Here is a 24,537-nt window from a genome sequence, read left to right on the forward strand (position 1 = left end):
CAAGCAGCACTTTCTGTATGACAGCTGAGGTGCAGTAGTGCGTGTATGCAGTAATACACCATGTACCCCACTCTGCACAGGGGGATTTAGTTTATACTTGCTTCAAAACAACCACAGATATGTATCAGTGCGTATCTTGCAGGGTAAAGCTGCAGTCAATTACATTAAAGTCTTTTATGCAGTCTGTGGTGCTTCCTGCACAAGGATTTTTGTTCTCTGACTTCAGCCTTCAAAGCGGTGACCATCACCAGGTAGCATTACAAAGTAGTCTGGGTAAAACTGCATCGAGTCTGGGGAAAAGCTGAAAAATGTGAATGGAAAAGGTCACGGTTAAGCCCAAACCTGATTTAGAATGGAGTGGACACGAAGAAACGCGGCGACATCGATTGGTTATCTCTGATTGGTAAATATTACTCTTACTGAATATTACTTATCGTAAAACATAACAATCGAGAATATTAGTTATGACTCAAAAACTCATAAAACGGGGTTCCAGTGATGCCAAACAGCTGGAGTTTCTGTGGTGGCAAAAATGCCTCACTGATACTCTGAATTTAGAAATAGTACAAAAAAACTATAAAAATTATCTTCTTTTTTTTTTTGAGCTATTCAACTCCAAAAGTTCTGGTTAAGTTTTGAAATCTGTTATGAAGTCTACCTCTTTATAAGCATACCCTCTCAGCGGCCGCTCCATCTGGGCTATTGTAGGCTGAGTACACACCTGGCAGCTCCTTGTTATCACCTGCTACGAGGTATTCAACAGCCCACTATTGTGAGCGATCCAGCTGGCTATATAAGAGAAACTCAACAAATCAAATATTTTGTCACGTCGCTAAAAAGTTCAGCTTTTATGCTCACGCCTCCTTCTGCCACTTGTTCTCCGTCTTGCTTTTATAACGAGGCACTGTGGCTTTTAATTGTATTTGAGGGGAGAGAGAGAGGTTGCATGTGAACCAAAGCATGCTGAGTAATTTAAACTCACAGATGGACGTGTCTTGCGGTGACAGAACCCCTTCGTCATATCTTTTCAGTTTGTCCACTGATGGGGTGTTAAATGGGCGCGGTCATCCATTAGCTGTGCTCCCCAAATGGGAGACTGACAACATCAGCCTTTTGAAACTATTTCAACAGAAGTAGTAGAATACATTAAAGCCCTCGGACACTCCTTTGGCAGCACGTGGATGTTTTTAGATGCAACACCACACTGGCTGAAAAAAAAAGTGTCCTATGACTGGAGGGGAAGTCAGCCAAAATAACATACGGCTGTCACTGAAATATTTACAGTCAGCTCCCATTGGAAGTTTAGGTTTTAACAAAGACACTGAAAATGAAACAGAAATGCCATTTTTTCATCACCTGATTTGAGAGTTTGAATCACTGGAATTTCATAGATTCATGCCTAAAGTGCGCATCACTACAATATAAACTATTTTAGGGACAAGGCGTAGCCTGGGAAGCTCAACATGGTCTCACATTTAAAACCTATTAAAATAAATGGCAAGCTGAATAGAGTGGAGAGACCATGTGCAGCACTATTTTTTATTTGGCTTCCAGTGGCTGTTTGTCTTGTTTGGAGGAGAAAATCTTGCAGGAAGTGGGACGGATGCTTTACTTTTACAGCGGAGACACTGTGTCTTGCTAGTCTTATTCATTTAGAGATGTCACTTTGGAGAGTCTTGTTAAACTTCAGCTTCTCCTTTTGTCAACTGGTGCAACGACTGGGATGAATGTGTGCCAACTAATACAGGAAAGCAAATCAGCAGTCGGTCATCCACTGACTCATGGAGGCAAGGTGTAGAGATACCTCGATGTCTTCGTCAACATGAGATGGGCTCAGAATGAGACACATTAGAGTATGAGATGCACATAACAAACAGCTGGAACTACAGACGCTGTCTCTACACCCTGATACACTCACGCCAGAATAGGGAAAGTCTTCTGCACTCGCTCCAGATGTGGAAGGTTAGGATGACATTATATTGAAGGAAATGTTTGAAATACTAAGGCCTCAGGCTACGAGATAAGGCCTCTCTGGGAAAGGCATACAATGTAAGAATAAGTAAGAAGACAACACATTTACTTCAGGTTATTGCTTTATCCATGTGTGTCATCTATCGTAAAAAAAAAAAAACATTTATATTCTGCAAAAATATGCCTCCGTGTTGAAGTGTAAAAGTTGGTGTATTGGAAAAGAATTATTCAAACTGCAGTGGAAGAGACTTCAGAAATAAATCATCATAATGTGCCGTACACCAAACAGGTGGCTTAAATGTCCACCAGGTGTAGCTTTAACGTCACTGCAAAGACAAAGAAAGCACGAATGAAACAGAAATGTCATTAGCTAACAAGATATTCTCGGAAAACTGAGACTATGGTGTTAGCTAATGTTAGGCATCATACAGAAACAAAAGATTTTTTTATATTTAAACTATATATCCTGGGTAGAAAAATACTTTGTGATAGCTTAACAAGCTACATCATACAGCACATTTTTCCCCTTTCATCCAGCTGACAAACATGATAAAATAGGCTTTGTCTTATAAATAGTGTCTTCAAAAGTATTTACCCTCTTCCTGATTTTTTTGTTTTTTGCATATTTTTCACATTTCTATGTTTCCAGTTACAGATTTTAATATCAGACAACTATAACCTGAGTAAATACAAAACAAAGTTTTTAAATAACGATTTCATTTATTAAGAGGGAAAAACCTCTCCATATACCCGACCCTGTAAGTAATAGCCCTGCCTGCTGAATCACGAATTAATTCCATTGTTTTTGAGAGCTGAGTTTAAGTTAACTAACCATACCCTGGCCTGATAACTGCCAGACTTTTTAAATCAAAAAATCACTTAAATAAAACGCGTCTGACAAAGTGAAGCAGATTAAAAGATCTCAACGTGTAATGCACCATGCCAAAAACTAAAGAAACAGCTGAGAAATAAAGTCTGGAAAGAGTTACTGATGGAACCATGAAATCTGCTCTCTACCAGAAAATCCTGAAGGACAATATCCAACCATCAGTTCACCCCCTGAAGATCAAGCACACCCAATTTTTGCAGCAGGACAATGATCCAAAACGCACCAACAAGTCCACCTTTGAATGGCTCAGAACAAACAAAAGGAAGGTTTTGGAGTGGCCTAGTCAAAATCCAGACAGAAATCCAATTGAGATACTTTGGCATGACCTAAACGGGCCATTCATGCTCAAAAATGTGGCTAAATTAAAGAGTGATCTGAAAGACTTGCCAACTATTTCAAATGCCTGTGGATAGCTTTGTTCCCTTAATACTTGAAATCATTATATAATCAGCTGCATTTTATATTTACTCAGGTTATCTTTTTTTGATGATGATCTGAAACAGGTAAGTGTGACAAATATCTAAAAAACTAAGAAATTCAGAAGAGAGCAAATATTTTTTCATGGCATTAAATACCAGCCATTTCTGAGGGCTCAGTCCACAGATTATGTCTATATATTTATTCTAGAGTAGTGTTGCATGATTTACAGTTCCAAATAATCCTTATTTATATCCGATGGGCGTCGGTGCATTCCCACAGCTCCTTCATTGTCTGAATCGAGTTGTTTTCAGCTCCTCTCCCTTTAAGCCAACTTGTTCTAATTGGCTGCAACTGCAAACTGCAAGATTCAAAACTCAATTTTAAAGCCAAATGTTTGATACTTGTACAGTTTTAAATAGGTCTGGACAGTATTAGATGTGTTTGTTGTATCTGGCTCTTTGCATCACATTAACACTTCAAATATTTGGAAGGTTTCCTTCACTTGATGTCTGTAAGCAGTAATTGCATACTGGTTCAAAGTGACTGACAGCCTAAAGAGCTGTGTTTGCTGAATGACATCCTCGGCGATAATGTACCATGACAGAGGTTGTAAAGATTATTTATTAAAGGATCTTGCAAACTATGTAATTAAAAATACTGACAGGCCTCCCCATTGCCCTCTCACAGGAACACGAAAACCGAAAAAAGAGAAAAAAAAAACACTGACACACAAAGTTGATTTCTCGCCCACTCTCAAATATATAACCTGTTTATAGCACTGTCTTGGTGATATTTCAAGACACACAGAATCTCCTGCTGTTTCAGCTTTTGGCTTGTCACATTTCATTATACTGTGTGGGCATGTGTGTATATGTGTTCATGCTTTCATAGCACAGGAACATTTAAGGAAGTGCCTTTGATGTCCAGCTCAGTCCCTTGTGTATGATTGGCTCTGACAGGGTAGCGAGCACTTCTCGGACTTCTGTGTGATTGGCTGGCTGACACAGTTTTGCCTGAAATTTATCGAAACGCATCTTGAGGCAATCCCACACATCCATAAAATCCGCGTCATCAGTAGCTATGTCCCTTTTTCTTTAGGATTCATCTCAGTTTTCTAAGCGCACACCAGGTTCTCAGCATTTTCAGTAATTACTTTCTCTGCACACAAAAAAGGATACGACAGACACCTTTGAGAGAGATAGCTGAGAAAAGAGAGAGAGAGAGAGAGAGAGGCAGGAAAAAGATGCATAAAAAAAACATCCCCCCCCCCCCCCCCCCCGCCCCCCCCACAAAAGTGATCTGTCACAACTTTTTTCGTCTATCCTCACAGCTCCTTCATGATTTACTTTGTTTTCTTCTCAGAACTGTCTTCTAAATTAGAAACAGGCAGATACCCCATGAGGACAGGGAATTCATTACTTTTCTGACACAACATATCTGCATTAATTATGTGCCAGGAGGGAAGAGCAACCCATCGTTATTTTAGATATTTGGCAAATAATGTAATCCAGTGTAAAAACAAAGAAAGAGGAAGAAGCCTGAATCATGACAGTGTATTTAAAATGCTTCTAAATTCGTTAACCATCATATTAGTCACGTGGATGCTCTTTCATTTTTTTTCCCATCGACTCACAATTTGTTAAGCCTTGTGTTGTCTGAATAATGAGCATTCTGCTTTCACCCCACACGTATGTGGTTTACAGTGCTAACGGTAGCTTGGTCACTCTTAAAACAATGGCTGCTTGAATTAAGACATTGACAGCTGAGGACAGTCTCACATCTAACCCGTAACTACTATACACGGGCTCAGAGACCAGTTAGCAAACACAAAAACTCCTTGCAATTGCTTTGGTCATTAGCATATTGCTGTGGTTTGCATGAACAATAGCGACTAGTCTGCAAATACTAGCAAACTACTTAAGTTTTACTCCTTGTGGTTTCACTGCAAGCTTTAGTGAAACTTGAAAAAGTGCAATTTAAACCTTCGTTCATATTCAAGGTGCAAGTTTCACTGTGAAAGCGAATAGTCTCCATTTCTGGTTTGCATCGCACATTTCACAGTTTCACTAAAGCTTGGCAAGTAGTTTGCTAGTGTTTGCTGACTATTCAGCATTTTCCTTGCAGACTACGGGTGACGATTGCAACCATGTAGTGACCAAAGCAATTGTAAGGAGCTCTTAGCAACTTATTTGACAATAGCAACTAGCAGTAACCTCTAGCAAGCACAACAGGTCAAGGATTATACACTCTTCCCTAGCAACTGGCAGTTACCAGAGTCAATGACTGGTCTCTAGGCCTGTATGAATGGGGCTTTAGCAATTAATTTTACAGTGATTGTCAGCAACTTTCAGCAACCACTCACAGCCAGTCAGCAATTGGTTGCTAACTTGGCTGATACCTTCAAGGGCAGCATTTTTAACTGTTTAATTTTATAAGAGAAAAGCTTGTTCGAAGAGAATTGTAAATTTATTGCTACATCACCATCTCTCATTTCAACATTACCGACTGTTCATGGTGTGTGTATTATATTTATTATCAGGTAGAAAGAGAAGGTCAACAGATGCAACAGTGTGGGGAAAACAGCAGATATGCAGATAAGAAAGTGTAAATTGTTGTACCTGTCATAATCTCCATTGCAGAGTGCTCGTACTGGGATGGTAAAAGGCTGCCACACTGGATTTAATGTGTTCTTCACCACCTCTGTTTTGTGGCAGATAGTAAACCTAGAGAAGGAGAACAAATGTTATCAAATATATTCAAGAAAACAGTGAAATAAAATTTGTCCTTTGTTGCTTACACAAGCCAGAGAGAAATACAAAACTATGCAGGGAAGAAGCAGGTAATGTAGGAGATGGGCAAAACAATAAAGAAAATCTTGCAGTCTTAAATAGGGCTAGGCCAGTCTCACATATTTTAGACCATAACAAATAATTTTATATTTTGTCTAGCTTTTTAATTCCCTATCTTTGACCGCAGGTGAGACTATGATATGCTAATGGATTCCTTTGATATCTAAAATTTTTGCAGTAAAAAAAAACCTCCTAAAAAGCAACAACGTATCAGTTTTAATCCTGCCTTTTTACCCAAAGGCCTGGATTACTCATGCACTACTAATTGCCTCAAGCCTTTCAGACCCCTGTGACTCATTTAACCATGAGCCTCTAACTTTTACCTCCTCTGGCCACCAACATGTAGCATGCCTATGGGGATTGGTTTCCCAAGCTGTTAACATAAAGAGAAAAATGCATGAAAAAAAACTCCAACTAGACTAACACAACACTTGGTAAAGCATCTGTTGGCAGATAGCGCTGACTCCGTGACAATTGCAAAGCCCTCTGGGAGGCTAAACAGCACTCTGGGAAAGCGTGAGGAGATAGGAGAGTCTTGTGCATCCCTACGTGAATTGCCTCAGAAACTGTTTTTCCTATTGGTTTAAAAGGCAGGTGCAGATGCAGTGTTTTTCTTTATCTGTTCATTTTATGCTTCTTACATTAATTGCCTCTTTTTCCAATTTGCTCTCCTGGAGTGTTTTATGTAAGGCATAGTCCTGGGAGTTGTGGTTGTGGTGTGAACTGGATAGATGCCTCTGTACACAGCTTTCTGGGGTGTACGCACCTCATGAACCACTCCAGCTCCTCTCTAATAATCATATTTAGCTGTTTTTGTCTGTACTGTTCCACTAAATGTTGTGCATTTCAATCATGGACTTAACATGGCAAATGCAGCACCTTTGAATTAGACCACCGCACCAAGACTGGAGCTCCATGGATTATGTCTCAGGAGCCTTCCTCAAACGCTTCCCAATGCAAGACAAAATCACAAGCAGCACTCACGTTCCATCCTCGTTGCTTCTGTAGAAAACCATGAAGGGGTCCGACTTGCCAAAGAAGTCCTTTTTGTCCAGCTTGTTGGCACAAAACTGCATGGTGCCACTATCCTGTAGGGATGCATGGGAATGTTCATCGTTAGTTCTTTGTGATTTTATTCATGTTGGCCTATTTCTGATCTTGCTTCCTACTTCTCCACTTTTATCTTCACAGCTTGCAGGAGGGCAACAGATGGATGCAGCTGTTTGTGCATCACACAATAGGATACTGAATACTGAATGATGAAAAAGCATCTTTTCATTTCACGTTTTCTGACATACTGTAGTTTGTGTAGTTGTGTATATTTTTTACAGTGACAGTCAGACATCTGGACTGCCAGTGTTATTGTCCTTTCTGTGCTTTTTTGTTGTTGTTGTTGTTGTTGTTTTTTAAACATTACTAAAGACATCAAAACTGTGCGTCTGATAGCAGCTTTGCAGATTCTTGGCTTTCCCTCAACCAGCTTCTTGAGGTCGTTTCCTGGAGCTTTCCCGACAGTCTTAAAGGAATTCACACTTAATGGTGAGGACTTGTTGGCTAAATAAAATGTCAACAGTGTCACCAGGAAAGACCATCACACCTCCTTTTGCACTGGGAATCGCACATGCCGATACCATCTGTTCACACAGCAGTTAAAATATGACCTTCAACATCTGCTTCCTCTTTTTCCAAATCCAAAGTGCCACTGTTGAGTCTGATGTGAGGGTATGACTGCAGGAAAAAACTGGCACATCAGCTTACAGGTTGAATTTCAAACCACTGATTGAAATAGTTTTCAAATTAAAAGTTCACATACAATCTTCCCTGATAAATGCAGATTTTTCTGTATCTACTTTTAGGAAAATCTGACATTTTTGTCTGACATTCATGGAAATATAGAAAATCTCACAAATTTAAAAAAAAATGCATTTTGCATCTATGTATTCATTACTGACATATAGTCACAGCTACTGGGGTTTTCAATGTATATTCAATTTAAATTTAAATCTTTCAATCGATTCCATTTGCAGACTCATAAATAATGTTGTGAAATCATAACTTGTAATTGTAATTTTATTATGCTGTCTGAAAAGTTATTTCTTGTAAATTGAGTGCTTAAATAAAGATTAAATAAAATAAAATAAAAAAAAAATTAACAATATTCAGCTTTTGCGTTAGTTTTATGTGGGCCCTGTGATGGACTGGCTGTCTGGGTCCGGTGTGCACTCCACCTGCGGGATACACCAGAACTCTCTGAACCCTGAAATGGACAAGTGATTAAGAAAATGACTGGCTGGGCAGCTGAGTGCATGGATGGACAGACGGATGGAGACTTTGGTAGATTTTCAAATGTGAAATTTAATGGCTTTGGACTTTTTCATACTGACATTTCACATAGACATAAGACACCATCTAAGTGCTGAAGATCAGCAAAAATTAGCTTCAGTGGGAGTCTAAAAGAGTTAGGACTCACTGTCTGTCCACTACATTCTCACACATACATGCGCTCATGCATGTCAGAATTCTCGACACTGCTGCTGAAAAGACAAAAAGCTTATTTCTTGAGGTATAGTATAATATTTTGGCAAAATACTTTCCATTTATTTATACGAGGAATGGATTTAGACATATGACTATCTAATGCTTTAGTCTGCGTAGTGTAAATGTCACCTGCTTATATGGTCTCGCTCTGTCAAGCTCTGGCACTCGGCCCAGAGTCCACTCCAGCTTTATCTATAAACACGACCTAATGATCCACTACGCGCACGTGTGTGTGCGCGTGCAGATATTGTAATCAATGTACCGTATCCATCTAGTAGCAGTCTTGCTAAAATTAGTGTCATCTGCTTACCAAGTCTAATTCTAGCATGAGTAATAGTCATCAAGTTAACGTCTTCTGATACCTGTCACAGCATCTGGAATGTGTCAGGTTCATTTCGGCCTCAGAGGAACACCAGACAGAAAGTATGCTTTGAGCTTGGGGCTTTGGTTTGTCTAATATGTTCTGAGAAAGGTTGGATGCACTTACAGGGACCTTTTATGCTTTTCCATCAGAATTTCATATTAAATTGAAACATGTTAAAAAGAATTCCTGTGAGCCAAGAGTTCAGGCTTTCGATTTGAACCTTTCTTTTATACACGGCCACATAAAGTCAGACTTTGACTTATAAGATCACACGGATAACTTCCAATAATATGAACAGAGCAAGTGCTGTTAAAAACAGTTTTATTGGAACTTAATGAAAACATTTACGCTGAAACGTATTGTTATTGTTGGCAGTTAACCAGTTAATGGAATTCTTATGCTTACACCCTAGCATATCTCTAAGAGAGACCTGTGAGGGTGGGTGACCTACGGCTATTGTGGATAAACAAAGATAAACAAAGACCACAAAAAAAACATTATACACCACAAATAAATCAGAGGCCAGCAGCAGATGCTGTGAGATTAATTCTTACTGCAAAACAGCTCGTATTCTTCATCTGTAGTACTCCCACTTTCTCTAACAAATGGGCCTGATTTTGCATTTTCTCCCACTGCTGTTTATCATGAAATGTAGCGCTTTTTAAAGCTCCAAATATAAATCACTGGTCCGCTGTTTAGCATTGTAGTACTACTTGTTTACTGCGGCCGGTCCGTGTTCTGGGCTCTCCCTGTGTGCGGAGATGGGGACTGACAGAGATGGGGCCTGACTGATCTCTGGCACATGAGCTGTAGCTAATCTCTGAAACACAGTGGGTTCATTACAGTACATTTAGATGCTATAACAGTATATTGCTGTTGTTGTCAGAGCCTCGGGCCTTCCACTGGGCAGCCATGGCGCCACTAATGATAGCTTAATAGCTTTTTAATGTTGCAGCTTGCACCTCATGTTTGGTCATGTGCCGAGTGGCAAATCAGCAAAAGAATGTGTGTGAGATTGTAGATGTGACAGGCCGGGTTTGGGGCTTGAGTGAGGGCTTGAGTGTCTTTATACACAAATGCATTTTAATTCCAGTTTGCATGTTGCTACAGTGTCCTCTCACTATTTTTATCAGACACGGGCAGGCACACTGCAGCGCACTCAAGAAAACATCACATCCAATCCAGCAGCCAGTGAGGAACTTTATCTGTATTCTGCCCTCAGCCTGACGGACACACGCACACTACATGACTGGCGTTTGACACAGACCTCCTACATTGAGCTTACTCGCTCACTCACTTTCAAACAGTCTTTTAATCCTGAGGGAGAGTGCTGATACCCACACTGCTTACTGATTGATGCACAAGCATATGTATGAGTATGAATGTGAGAAGTAGAATTTCTCTTTCGCTGTAGCAACAGATTTTATTTCATCTCTGGCTCTTTCTTTCATCCCATCCCTGGATACTCGATGAATATTTTCCATTTCAACAAGTGCCTGACTTCAACAAGTTTCTTACTGCTCGTGAAACCGCTCGAGCTCTCGATTCATACTGCCCTCGGCTGAAGCATACTTGCATTTTTAAACCTCTGAAGGCGCATACTGCAGCAAAAGTGTGTCCGTGCACCTTATAAAAAATTATTAATAAACTGGCCATAGGCTACAGGACCACAGACAGAAATTTAGATCAGTTCCAGGGCACTAGGTAAGCCTGAATGGTCACACTAAATTAATTCAATCAATAATTTTTAACAACAGTCCATTTTCTGCTTTACAACACTTTCCCAACCCACTAACTGCAAGCATGTGTGTGCCCATGCATACTGCATAAAGATAATCAAAAAATACACAAATCCTTGGGCACCTCTGCACCACTTCAGCTGCTGCAGCTACTTTAAATCACTTCCTTTAATTCCTGCTCTGGATTCTTCAAGTTAAGATGCATAATAGATCTAATCCATTGTATCAAAACAGCAACCCTTTGATTTGCCCTTTTCGTGACCAGCAAGCTACTGGTCATGCTCCGCTCCTGATGTGCTACCTCTGGGTTTTGTGCAGACTCTTTCACTGCTGTTTGCTTTCTGGATTTTTTTCCAGACACCAGATTCTCATCAGTAGCAAAAATATTTACATGAATCACTTTCAGGCAGAACTTGATGTTTGTTCTCTGCACAGTTTTGAGGTCCTCCAGGGTTTGTCCTAAAAGTAGCAGGAAAGGTGGAGGCAGTGTAGATGTCCACATGGAGACAACTTTGAAGGAGATTTTGGCCTAAATGTTTGGCTGCTATCGCCTGTGAGGAAGATAGCATTCAAAACTTGTCCCCTGCTTCCTTCAAAGATTTTTAATCTGTGTCCAGTAAAATGAAATGCATAAAAAATAAAGACTGAAATAGTAAATATAAACCCTCAACAGAGTTTGAGGAATTTGTAAGTTAAGTTTCAATAACAGATGCAAGGGTGTACTAAATCAAAGATATTCTCCTGATAAAGGTTGTTAAACTGCTCCCAGAAATCCAGTTAAAACTGCAGTCTGGGATTTGCGTGGTTTATTTTACACATCTGCTACAGAGTATCGACAGCAAGCTTTCAAGCAGTTTAGCAGTTGTTTGGTCCTGAAGGCGTTTTAGGGATCCAGCTGCAACCTGACAATTTGTGTTCATCTAACCCTCAGTAAAGTCCTCTAAATATAGCTGAAGTTGCCTCACAACCAATACCGACCTTGTCATGTTGCCCACAGCTTCTTTAGACCATCTAAAAATGCTGTAATAAAACATTTAACAATAAATAGACAGCAGATCATATTTTTTTACTGTTCTATTAATATAAATGTTAATGTAAAGTAATAGCAATGCGTGTGTATGAGTGTGTGTATGGGTGTGTAGCAGTGTTGCTGCTACTTTGAGTCAGCAAGTAAAGACACACCAAATCTGCGAGGAGTTGACAGGCACATAAAAGCATTTATGATGACAGCATGTAGAGGATATTAAATATGCATCTGCTTCTGCCTCATTAACACTCTGAGCCACAAACATGCACACTTTTGCACTCCTGCTTTGTGATCAACAGCCCTTTGCTAATATGGAGAGAATGGCAGTATCAATATTTAGCTAGAGGGACAAAGACTAGGTAGAGACACATTCACACCCTCAGGGGGGAATAAGGACTGTTTGTGTCAGAGCAGAAACAGTTACTGACACATGAATTACGAAAAAAAGAAGACAGATAGGCAAATGTATACTATAAACTAATTTATTAGAAACACATAGGCCTGAATTAGTGTTAGGCAGTGTGTTGTTGGGGTTTAATGCAGAAAAAAAAAGAAAAAGGGGCAATCAGCGAATTCATTAAATTCCCAATTGATGAGTCTGAGAGGAAATAGTGAGTCAAAGGTGGGCTTAGTGGGCTAGTATGTTGTCCTTCTGTTTTCAGTGATGTATGAGAGCACAGATTTATGATCATTACATGATCATATTGATTGTCCAGTCATTATAAACTGTGACAGTTATTACACAAACCCACTTAACCCACTTCCTAAGTTTGACATCATCTGGGTCCAAACTCTTCTTCAGTTTCCAAACTCAAGCAAACACTGTGGCATCACTAAGAATTTAGATTAACCCAATCTTTTAATTTCCAACACAGTGATGAGTGTTGCTGCTCTCCCAGGTATACTAAAGTTTAACATCCAAGCATCCATGAAGAAAGAGGATTTAGGAAGTTTAATGGGCTTAGAAGTTAGCAGCAAGTTAGCTCGCTAGTTTCAAATATAAAGATGGAATGATATAAAATGGTATATATACCATATATCATAGTTACAGTGATATGCATAAACAGCAGCAATGATTGCAGGGTATTGAAGTTAGGCTAGCTGGTAAATAATTTATAATAATCGTATTCTACCTGGTTGCTAGCTACCGAGCTACTGTTAGGATAATATAATCACAGTAGAACAGCAAAGATGGAGGATGACTATTAATGTTTTTCCCCTCAGTAAAAGTCAGTGTGAGGGTTCCTGATGAGCAGAGACAAATGCTGAAAACGGACCGTCCACAACACGAGGTTAGTCACTAACATGCTGCTGCGTGGTTTGAATTACTCACTCTGAAAAATACCTGATCCTAAGCTTCATGTCCTCACTGAAATGGTTAGCATCAGAGTGATTATTTTCTGAATCTTTCAAATATTTGGTGCCTGGTAAACTGTGAACACATGGGCTGTAGTTCCATTATAAGCTTTTAAAAACTGAGCTTAAAAATGTGCAGCACATGATTATTGCTAATAAAAAGTCAGACAGGCCAACAGTGATCACTGATTACTTTTATGGGCTTGTTTATTATATTAAATAAAATAAGATAGAATTACAACACAAACAAGAGCCTCAGTGAACGCAGTAGGAGGTTGGACCCGGAAGCAACGTTGATCACAAGTGAACAGCTAATATCTTACTTTCCTCTGTTCTTGCTTGATTTATAGCTGCAATAAATCTGAATTTGTGGTCTATGTTTTCATGAAGGTTCGTAGAATTTAATAAGTTTACCAAACAGTGTACATGAGGGGAATTATGCAGAAGCAATTTCTCCTCCACACACAAAGCATCTTCTAACGTCCCCATTCCCAGCCGCTCCAGGTTTTTCCTCCTTTCTACGTTTCAATACTGTATTTTCCATTTGTTCTCTGCTCACGCTGATCGAAAACCTGTTCAACTTAGCTCCACACCAAATGTTCTGAAGGCTGCCCTTCAGATGTACTGTACAATCTGAAGTGGAATGTAGAGGCATCAAAGAAGATTTTAAAAGAGAAAAATGGAAGCACGGCAAGTGGAAGCGACCAGACGAGGAGGCTGCCATTCGGATTTAGGAAACTGCTCTGCTCAGATGAAAATGTTTCGTCCTCATCACAATGACAGAAAGATCAATCAGAATCAAAGAAGCAAAAAAGACATATATATCGAGGCCTGTCAGAAAGCAAATTAAGTTCCTGGCTGTTACACATGCACAGAGTAAACATCTGTACTCTTAGTAAGGAAACTTCTCCACTGGCTGTTTTGGTCAATCACACAGATGGCAAAATAGTCGGGCAGGCAGTTAAATTTAAGCAATTAAAGCAAAATGAAAATCCTCACGGGGATCTATCAGCTTTTAATGTGGTGGAAGTTTCTCTTAAAGCAAGAGCAAATATAGAGATGCTGGGGGCAAAACCAAGCTTCTGTGCTCCCACTTTGTGAAGAAAGAGTTGCCTTATTGCCAGTGGGATTCAGTGATATAGTACATGTACTGGAAGAGATTAGGTGGTCAGTGTTACCATGAGGATACTGTGTACATCCAGAACTGTGTGCAAGAAAAGTCAGCACAATACCAAGCGAAAATACAGCCGCTAGATTTGGAGGGGGAGCGGCCACGTTGTCAGAAATCCTGCAGGATTTAGGATCCCCGAAACATTTGAAATTTGCATGAAGCCATAACCACCCCTGCAAATTGGTTGCTTCGGGTGTGTTGATAGCGTCAGCAAGTGGGTGTTAATCAAAATTACGTGACCTAATATTTTTAAATTTACCATGTTTAGATAGCAGCAAGAACTTTTAATAACCAGCACACAGAGTTGGTGAAATGTTTCAGTATACTCAGATTGATTACTTTGCTCCATGGCTCATAAACTTGATTAAATAGGAGAACAGTCTTGTCTTTAATTGCTAGCTCCGTTTCATAAGCTCTCATGGTATTTTGTCCATATGCTTCAGATTTATCAAAGTCAATCTTTGTGGAAATCAGAGAGATAGATAATAGAACATATTTTAATCGGGGTTGCATTTGTTTTGTTTTCGTTTTATTTTTAATATATTAGCCTTTGTGTAATCAATAATAATTCAATCAGGGTAATACAACATGGAACCTTTCTGGCAATACCTATTTTGTTTATCTAAAAGTTGCATATGAAGACGCGGAGCTTCTGAGAAAGCGTTAATAATGGGTAAAAGAAATGAATCACCACATTAAAGAACACATCTTCAACCATTCCATGTTTTTCTTTAATTTTCTTTTTCACATTTAAAGCTTAATGATTTCATCCCCGAAAGTCAGTGTAACCCATAAGGTCTAGTGATATAGACTAATTGCATCCGTAGACCATACAAAATGTAGAGAGACGATGTTTCAGTGGGTTAACATTAATTTTTTGGCATGAGCCAGCTCTGGTCTACAGCATTGCCAACTGAGGGGTGAAGATATCTTTTTTCGCTGTCTTTGATCTACACTTAAAAGTCTGCTACTGGCATGATCACGGTGGAGTAAGAAACCTTATACTGAGAGATAAAATGTAGGGGAACACACTTTGATTCATTTTGCACATGCTGGGTATGTGCAAACATTACTTGACCCTGGTAAAGCATAATAATAATTATGTTGTGGCAGTAGGTCGAAATAAAGAAAGGTTATAATAAAGTTCCACCCTGAAATTGAGATTATCACACACTAGGTAGGAAACTCAAACATTTTGATTGGATAGCCCATGAGCTTATAGGCTGCAAGAGACATATTAACAAAAAAAGCAGTAATTAAGAGGTCCATAAGGGGTTGTTAATAATGCTGATTTGCAAAAAGAGAACAGAGGTTGAGGGCCACAAAGGTAAATGTGGAGCCACATGCTACATTGCATTACATCCCAGTATAACGTTTTGCTGTTATTCATCATCTCAAGAGACTCTATACACACGGCCCCTTTGCAGGACCCCAGACTGTATCTTTAATGTACTTGTATTTCTTCTAATATCTATATAAGAACTACAGAAACTACAGTGAAACATTGTAAAGCTTTTCCAAAGTTACTTGATCTTTGCAGTACTTTTATTGTTGTTGCAGCACTTTACGTATGCAAATGAGGCTGATAAAGTTTAATCATTTATGCGAACAGATGTATTAAAACTTCCTGCTGTAGACTGTGTAAGCAAAAAGACTTTAAAGAAATACTGGCCCACCACACGCTCGCTTCTACTGGGACTACATCATAAATAGAAAGTGGTAATAACGCCAGCGCATTAATACTTAATTTATGTTAATCTCTTAAACCTTGCCAGACCCACCAGCGAGGCCATCATTACAAAGTCATGTTCACAAAATCCAGTGAACTGTACTCAGGTCAAGACGTTGTTGTCTTTCCAAGGATAGCAAATGTCTAAATTATAGAAGAAACAGAGAGAGAGAGAGAAATTTTAAACAGTCGTCACACAGACGTGGTGAAGAAGGTACGTGATATATAGTAGAGTTTACAAGTTGTTTGATTTTTAGGTTTAGTTACAGGAATAGGCATTTTATTATTAAAAATTCTGTTGTCTATGGCTGAAGACAAGGTTAAAAGAGCTGTAAGAGTGAAAAACTTTAAATAGTATAGTCTATATAGTGTAGTACTATATACATTTGCCTCACAATCAAAAAGATCCCTGGTTTGATACCAGGAGGAGACACAACTGTCTCAGGGGGTTGCGTTGGGAAGGGCATCTGGCGTAAAAAATAGAATGTGAGGTGACCTATTTTGACTAACTTTGAGTATAGTTCTTGACTGATCTAAAAGTGTCTGTAAAGCTCTCTAGGATAGCTCAGCATTAGTAGATTTTTTTTTCGCACTTTCTATTACAGATGAGTAATAATGTAATAGTGGAGTAAACAGACTAGAAAGTTATTACCACTTCATTACAAAAGTAATAGAAAAGTCATAAAAGTGTTGAGAAACTACCACATGTTTCCTGGACCTTGTTTTTATAGGTTATTAATGTAGCCTTAAATAGAAACAGGCACTTTGGTGCCCTGATTGTTGGTTATTACACAGAAATTATCAGGTAATATAACTTCTGTTTATCAGGTGTTTTCAGGTAATAAGCCACAACATTAAACATACATATTGTTACCTTCAAACAAAGACTAATACTGGGGACAAAAGAATAATTTCAGCATTATGGTAATTTTATCATCATATTTTCAATTAACATAAAACAAAATTAACTTATTTATTATAAGGTTACTACCACAGATTATTATATATACTGTATATATTAAAAAACAGATTTTGCCATTTTATTGCTAGCAGGTTATTATATTGTTACTATACCTTTACTATATTATTACCAATTTGTTTTGCCTTATGCACATACATTTGCTTCCACATTATTATGCCCAGTTTCTGCCCTGTTACTTACAAGTTACCCGGTTACATCAAGGTCAATGTGATATTGCTCTGGCACAATGTTGATTTGAGAGAATTACATGGATACCAGTTTGGTGGCTAGCACAAACTTGCTAAATCCATATTATTACATTTTTGTTTCCACGTAATCACCCCACTATTACCACATTATTACCTAGCTGCGATAGAAAGTGCGGCTGATATTTTTACACTGGGTCATTTACTATATGTGACCCTCTTCACATACAAACTCCAGCCTGTTACCTAAAATGTAACAAAACATTTTGCACAATGCTTCTAATATGAGTACCGACTGCAGTTGGGGAACAAATGTGTGAAAGAGACAGTATACAAATGTGTTGTATGTGTGTGTTTATGCATGTGCATCCCACAGGCTGCAGGGGACAAGGTCAGGCAGGACGGCATTTTAATTAACCATCACTCAGTCTCACACTATCATCAGCCAAATAACCCTATATTGATTAATTTCAGTGCCTTTGTGACTGTTTCTATCTGTTTGATTGTGTCTTTTTCTCTCATCTAGACACACTCTGTACACGCAGAAATGTCTGTTTCATCATCTTATCACTGCTTGTTTGATCTTTCATTTTCATTGTGCCATTTTTTCTTTCCCTTTCGCGCTCTCTACGTTATTTCTTTTCTCTTTGGACAGCTTCTTGTATTCACATGTTCCTGTTTTAATCTGTATGCTGGAACCCCAGTGAACCATTTAAAATCTGTATACCAGAATTGGCTGAGGAGGCATTCAACATTCACCACATCATGTTCTCGGGTCCTTTCATTAGAGAGCAGGTCAGCGCGCAGTGTGTAACACCCAGCAGCCGAGTCTGTGTGCGTGATAGGTTGGGTTTTTTTTATACATTTTTATACAGATGGGTAGATGTGCAAACATCCAGACTGATACACGAACGCTACGGTTGCACCAATGACTTGATTAGCTGATCATCAGAAAATAATCTGCAGCGTTTTATTGCTAACTAATGAAGGTTCAAGCAGTGAAACTGCACAGGTGCCATACTGAGTTCTAACTTTTCTTTTGTGTCTTCATCCTTATTTTCTTTCTCATCTCATATTCTTTTTTCCCTTGGATGCCCCTAGGTCTATAAGGGAGAGCGACGAAGTGTGGTACTAGGGATCCCTGATTCTTTCCACTGAGTTATATGCTTACACGCGTTGAGAATTCTAGCATCACCAGTAGGCATTTAGAGACATCCAACCATGCATTTTCTTCCGCTTATCCAGTTCAGGGTCATGGCAGTGACTGGAGTCTACCCCAGCTGTCACACAGTGAGGGGTAGGGTATACCCTGGATAGGTCACCATTCTGTCACAAGGCCATCCCATAGAGACAGAGTACTGTTCACATTCCCATCTATGGCCGAGTTAGAACCTCCAGGATAGCGGGCTCATGGATTCAGACCCAGGACCATCTTCCTGTGAAACAACAGAACTAACCACTGTGCCGTCCATATTTTTAACCATATGTTCAATTTTTCAAAATTAGGTATTTTCTGCTGTGAAATTTTACTCTTCCTCCATTTTCAAAGCCAGTGGATTATACAGTGGAGGCTGACAAAGAATCTATAACAAACAAACACGGTACCTTTGCCTGAGGCCACATTTTGAGAATATAGATTTCTCTTTGAGACATATAAAGTATTCGTGTAATAATTCATACAACCATCATTTTTGTAGAAATTGTAAGAAAAGTTGTTTAGATTAAAAAATAATCATATATTGCACCTCATGGGGAACAAAGACAGACAGTAGGCAGTAAATCAACACACTACTGGGATGAGGTTTTGAAATTATTTCAAGGTGACCAGTACCAACTTCTTAAAACTATTATGGGGTAGTTTCTTAAAGTGGACAAAAGGATGTTTCTATGAGCCTTGGTTTCTTTTGTCCCTTCCAGCTTCCATGTTTCTCTATCCACTTTATGTGTGATGTCTGTTTAACCAGGCTTTGCTAGCAGATGTTTGCTTGCTAATAAGTGTTTGGCAGGGGGGATTATTATGGTTTACTCACTCGACAGTTGCTCAGCTCCTCTGCAGTCAGGATAATAGTTCCACATTTCTTTCCTGGAATCCCTCTGTGAAAGGAAATCAAGAAAACAATAAAAGCTTAACAGAAATCAAAGAAAAAAACATCCTTTTTTTTTCTTTCCCACTTATTGGCTTTTAATTGATCAGTGAGGCTGCTGTGGAAATCAAGGCTAATTTGTGTATTTTCTATCTCTGAACAAGTTCTCTTGACTATCCAACTATTCAAGTCTAACTCATGTTTTCTTATTTTTTATTTGACTCTGATGATTTTCAGCACAGACATATGTTCCATCTTAGCCAATCCTGTTTAGAAGGATTTAAAAATATGTGCTGGCAGTTTTAGATGTCTTAATGTTTGATGCAGCTAATCAGTCTTTAGGGGATACGATAGATGCCACATAGATTTGTTCAACTTTTAGGCTGGTGAACACGTAGCAATTAGGGAGCAGAGATGAGTTCTGGTTTGACTTGGATTGATTTTAGTTTGTTTGCTCTGACTTTCTAATCAGCACATGACAGTTCATATTACAGATGATCTCATATAGAGACAGTCACTGATGCCTTAATTTCCTTTCATCTTGGCTTCATTATTAGAGTTAATACTAAGTTGTAGTGACAAGTAAATATCATCATGACGTCACCTGTTCAGAAAACTGGATTAAAGCTTTAACCCTGTAACCCTGAGTTTTTGAGATCTTTAGATCTTTAGTGTGATTTTTAAAACTCATGCAAATTGATATTTTTTTAGAAGGTATGTTAGAAAAATTCAATTTGCTGCTAATTATTCATTGATTCGGGTTTTACAGGGTTAAATAGAGAGTGAAGAAATGCTATAAAAGCAGATAGACAAGCAAAGAAATCATCGAAATGCTCATTGGGTAAACATGCTTTCGAACAATTTTCTTTATGTTGCTGTTGATGTCACATAATTAATTGTATTATCGCTTGATTCCTTGCTCAAAGCTAAACTATTCAGAGATATTCTCTGCTTGGCAGTATTATAATGTTATGCAGATTGAGTTTATGTGCTAATTGACATGCTTCGGATCAATTTTCATCAAATCTCAATTTCAAAGAGAAAAAAAGAGATTCACAAGATTTTGAACATCAGGAAGGCCATCAAATACTCTGCCCCCTTGTTTCGCTTATTATACTCAACTCAGACAGAGCGTGGGGAGGCAATGGTCTGTTTCTTTGAAGCCTACACATTTCAGTCTTTTCTCTTACTTTACGAGATACAATTCTGTTTGATAGGAAATATATATATATTTGCCTTAATATCTTGAGAATGTATGTGGGAATGAACATTCTCTTACAGATGAACATTTCCTAGGTTTACAGCCATATAGCTATTGACTGTCTATACGAGAAACAATGGAAATCACGATTACTGTACACCAGCAGGCAATAGCTGGTGAACTAACCCCAGCACTGTTTACTCCCTCCCACAATTTTATTCTTTAGGTTTTATTCAGCTCCTGTAGAAGAGTTGATATACTGCCATGGATTTACTTCAGCCTTGTTAGAAAATCCAGAAAATTGAAAATCGTGACAACTCCAATTAATCAAATAATTTTTTTTTACAAAAATCTGGTAATCATATTGGACTCAGGGGCGCTTGTGTGTGGAAGAATTCATCATTGCTGGTGTTACTCTGACCTCTTAATCCTGACTGCAGCTCAGACCTCTGCACCAGTTTTCAAGCAAGAGAAACCCCATTAATCACCTCGCTTCACTGGCTCCCTGTTAGCTACAGATTGAGATACAAACTTCTTTTTGTGTAGAAATCATTAAATGGTCTTGCCCCAGCTAACTTTTCTGAACATGCTGTCAGAGACCTGAAATTCTCTGCTCCTGCAGTGTATTTGGGTCCTGGAACAATTAATCAGTGCAAACAAGGGTTAATTGTTCCAGATTTGTCTGTGTGTAGATGTTCTCGAGTATGTGGCAGTAAGGTGTGATTGTATTATAATATCACTATTTTGGAACAGTTTTCTGTCTCAGCTGTTGCACCATTGTGACCCTAAAGTTTACTGTTATTAAGTTGGAACATGTTAACTGTGTAATTCACGAGTTGTTTATTTTATTATCCATGTGGGGCAGTATTGTGTTTTATTTTACAGTAACAAGTAGTGTAAGGGATTAAAATTTGAATGCACTAATGACATTATAGTCAATTACCCCATAACAGTAACACAATTAATGAGTAATGTAATACAGTTCCTTGGTGAAGAGAATTTGTAAAGTAATTTAATTACTTTACAAATAATTTATACAGTTGTGATCAGAAGGTGGCAAACACTCTTCATGGGCTTTAATGTCATGGTAATTTTGGACTTTTAATGATTGAACTGTTCTTTTTCCAAGGTAGAATTATTGTACAGTTGACATCTCCAATTGCTTTATAAAAAGAAATTGGGTTTCTTTCTACACAGTCTCAGACATATAGAGATACTCCCTCCAATCTTTTAGTAAGCGGTGTTGAAGGTTCTACAGTGTCTTTTAACTTGACAACGCCAAGGCTTTTACTTGACGACAACTTGACGAAAGCTGGTAGTTTCTCTTTGCCAGCCTAGTAAGGATTTGTTTGTCTGGAACTGCTGAAACACCAGCGTCACTATACATAGTGAAGTGAATTTTACATCGCTGTGAACTAAGAGGGTGTTGACCAAGAAACAAACTCCTACTCTTAAATCAGCACCTTCAAGCCTAAAATTTACTGGTGCCCACATAGAAAAACCAAGTGTTTTTGTTACCAACTTTCAAGCATGGTGGTGGTAGGGTTTTTGCTACCAGTAGTAATACTGCATAGCTGAAAGTGTACGGAATAATAAAGATGGAAGATTATCTCAAAATTCTTTGACTTCACCTCAAATCAACAGCTAAATGGCTGAAACTTGGACACAGGTGGATGTTCCAACAACACAGTGATTTCAAACACACATCAAACTGGTTTTAGAATTGTCAGGAAACGGCTGTGTGCAGGCAGGAGAGGACCCAGATGCAGACTCATAGGCGGAGACCACTCAAAACTCAAAACATTGCTTTATTGCATGCATGGAAGATATACAAGAATAAACTACACTGGGAAATGCTAAACTAAAACACAGGAAGACATACAGGTAGCCATGAGGGAGAACGCGACACGAAACTGAGGGAGACGCGGACATAAATACACAGAAGGATAACGAGGGACGTGAGCACACACGAGGAGCACAACTGACGCCTATAACTATAACGAGACAGGGGAAGACCAAGCCCAACATGACGAACACTGACGGGGACAGCACTTCCGGTATGATGGCGCCTGTGTTTGGCTTCGCCGCTGCCGGGTGCAGTTTGTCACGTTCTATCGTCGTGTTTTTTTCTCTACTCTGCTGTTTTTTATTTGTATCAATGATGTTCTGGCTGCCTTGGTTTATGATCGTTTGACGCTATTATCAATCCGATCTTCAATGATGGCCCAAGATGTTTCATCTTCCTCCTCCTTTGGCACTTTCCATTCTCCGCACTTTTCCCCGCACTCCTTTGGCACTTTCCATCTACCGCCAGTGGCTGGATCCTCGGCCAGCGTTCTCAGCGTTCCCCGTAGATCACGGAGAAGAAGAGGAAGGAGATCAGGTATCCAGGTGAAGCTTAGGCTTTTCTGGCGGCGGGGGCTGATTGGAAAGCGATGTCGTGCGTGCTCTGTTACTTACGCTCAAAACAGCTCCATAGAGAGGAATTTGTTTTCCACGGCCCTGCTTGGATATGCAGGGCCTGGCTCTCCGAGACCGTGCTACCTCAGAAGGGTTCATCCAGACTCTCCTGCTGACTGGCTTTTCATCCCCTCGGTGAGTGGAATATACGAACGTGAAGGCTCTAATCTCGAGTATTTACGTCCTTTAACTCGAGCTTCTCCCAATAATGATGCTCTCACCCCGCTGACTATGGCGCTCTTTAATGCCCGATCTTTGACTAATAAATCGTTTGTGCTTAACGATTTTATTGCTTCTAAAAATCTGGACTTCCTGCTTCTGACCGAGACCTGGCAGCGGGGCTTGGACTATTCGTCTCTTATTGAAATGTGCCCAAATGGCTTTTCTGTCATCAGCCAGCCTCGGGGTTCTGGTCGTGGAGGAGGTCTCGCGGTGGCATTTCAGAGCCGTTTCAACTGCCGTTCAGTGAAAGTTGGACACTTTCTTTCTTTTGAATTGCAGCTCATTAAAATCGGCAGTAAGGATCCTTTTTACTGTGCTGTGGTGTATCATCCACCCGGCCCAAACAGCTTGTTTTTAGCGGAGTTTAGCGACTTCCTGTCCTCTACTATGAGGTTGTCCAAATTGCTTTTAGTGGGGGATTTAGGAAAACTCATTTAAATGTTCATCTCCTTTATTTAAAGGATCTTTTAGCCTCTTTTAACAATGCTATTAGAGATGCAAGGGCTGCTTACTTTTCTCAGTTGGTTGCAAAGAGCAGAGGTAATCCTAAGGTCTTATTTGATACTATTACTGATATCATTACTCCTGCTCCACCTGCTGCCATTATTTCTTCTGCTGAAGACTGTGAAACATTTCTTGCTTTCTTTTTAGAAAAAATTAGCAATATAAGGAAAAAATTGTCCCCATCAGCATCTGCACTGTCAGTTCCCACGCCAGTTCGGCCTGTTTGTCACGACCTGCGGGGTCGGCAAGGCACTGATCAGCAATCTCTCTCCCCCTCCCCTGTTTTGCCAGAGCGGAACTCATGGCGGGTTCACGCCCTCGGCCCACGCCCTCCCGGATCATGCACACCTGGGCCTCATCAGACCAGCTGGTATATCAGAAGGAGGAGATCAGCTGTTCAACGCTGGATTGTTGTGAAGACTCCTGTCAGTACACGGCGAGCCCTAGTTTCCCCACACTTCCGCCTCAGAAAGTAACATTTGTCTCTCTGTTTTAGATTCCCGGGACCCGTCCCCGTGTTTCCCCGTGTGGAGCGTGTAAGAGGTGGCTGGTCACTAGCGGAGAGAGGTTGGCGTGAGTGTGTGTGTGATCCCCTTGTTTTCCCTGGAGCCCTGGAACCTGTCCTCGCACATCTTGTATATAGCACTGTCCTCGCACTGCCTGTAAATACACTTGGTGAGGATTTTTGTGAATAAACTGTCTCTGTTACAACACACTCCGGAGTCCTGCGAGTGGATCCTCAGAGCAACCCGTGACACTGTTGTTTTAGAAAGATTTTTACCTGTTTCACTATCTGAGCTGGGAAAAATAGTTAGTGCAACAAAAGTATCCTCTTGTTCACTCGAC

General features: G+C 39.6%; 1 protein-coding gene across 3 annotated transcripts in view; it reads right to left on the minus strand.

Moving 5' to 3' along the window:
• The window catches only part of cpne5b (copine Vb), a 137,560-nt gene that overhangs the window by 23,732 nt on the left and 89,291 nt on the right, over nt 1-24,537 (minus strand). For all 3 annotated transcript variants that reach the window (XM_082534788.1, XM_082534787.1, XM_082534789.1), the window contains 3 exons: nt 19,251-19,314; nt 7,114-7,217; nt 5,899-6,003 (listed from right to left, as the gene is read on the minus strand). In XM_082534788.1, coding sequence (XP_082390914.1) covers nt 5,899-6,003; nt 7,114-7,217; nt 19,251-19,314 — 273 coding nt within the window. The remainder of the gene's footprint in view (nt 1-5,898; nt 6,004-7,113; nt 7,218-19,250; nt 19,315-24,537) is intronic.

This window comes from Aulonocara stuartgranti (genome assembly GCF_965226115.1).
Source record: "Aulonocara stuartgranti genome assembly, chromosome: 5".
Taxonomy (NCBI): Eukaryota; Metazoa; Chordata; class Actinopteri; order Cichliformes; family Cichlidae; genus Aulonocara; species Aulonocara stuartgranti.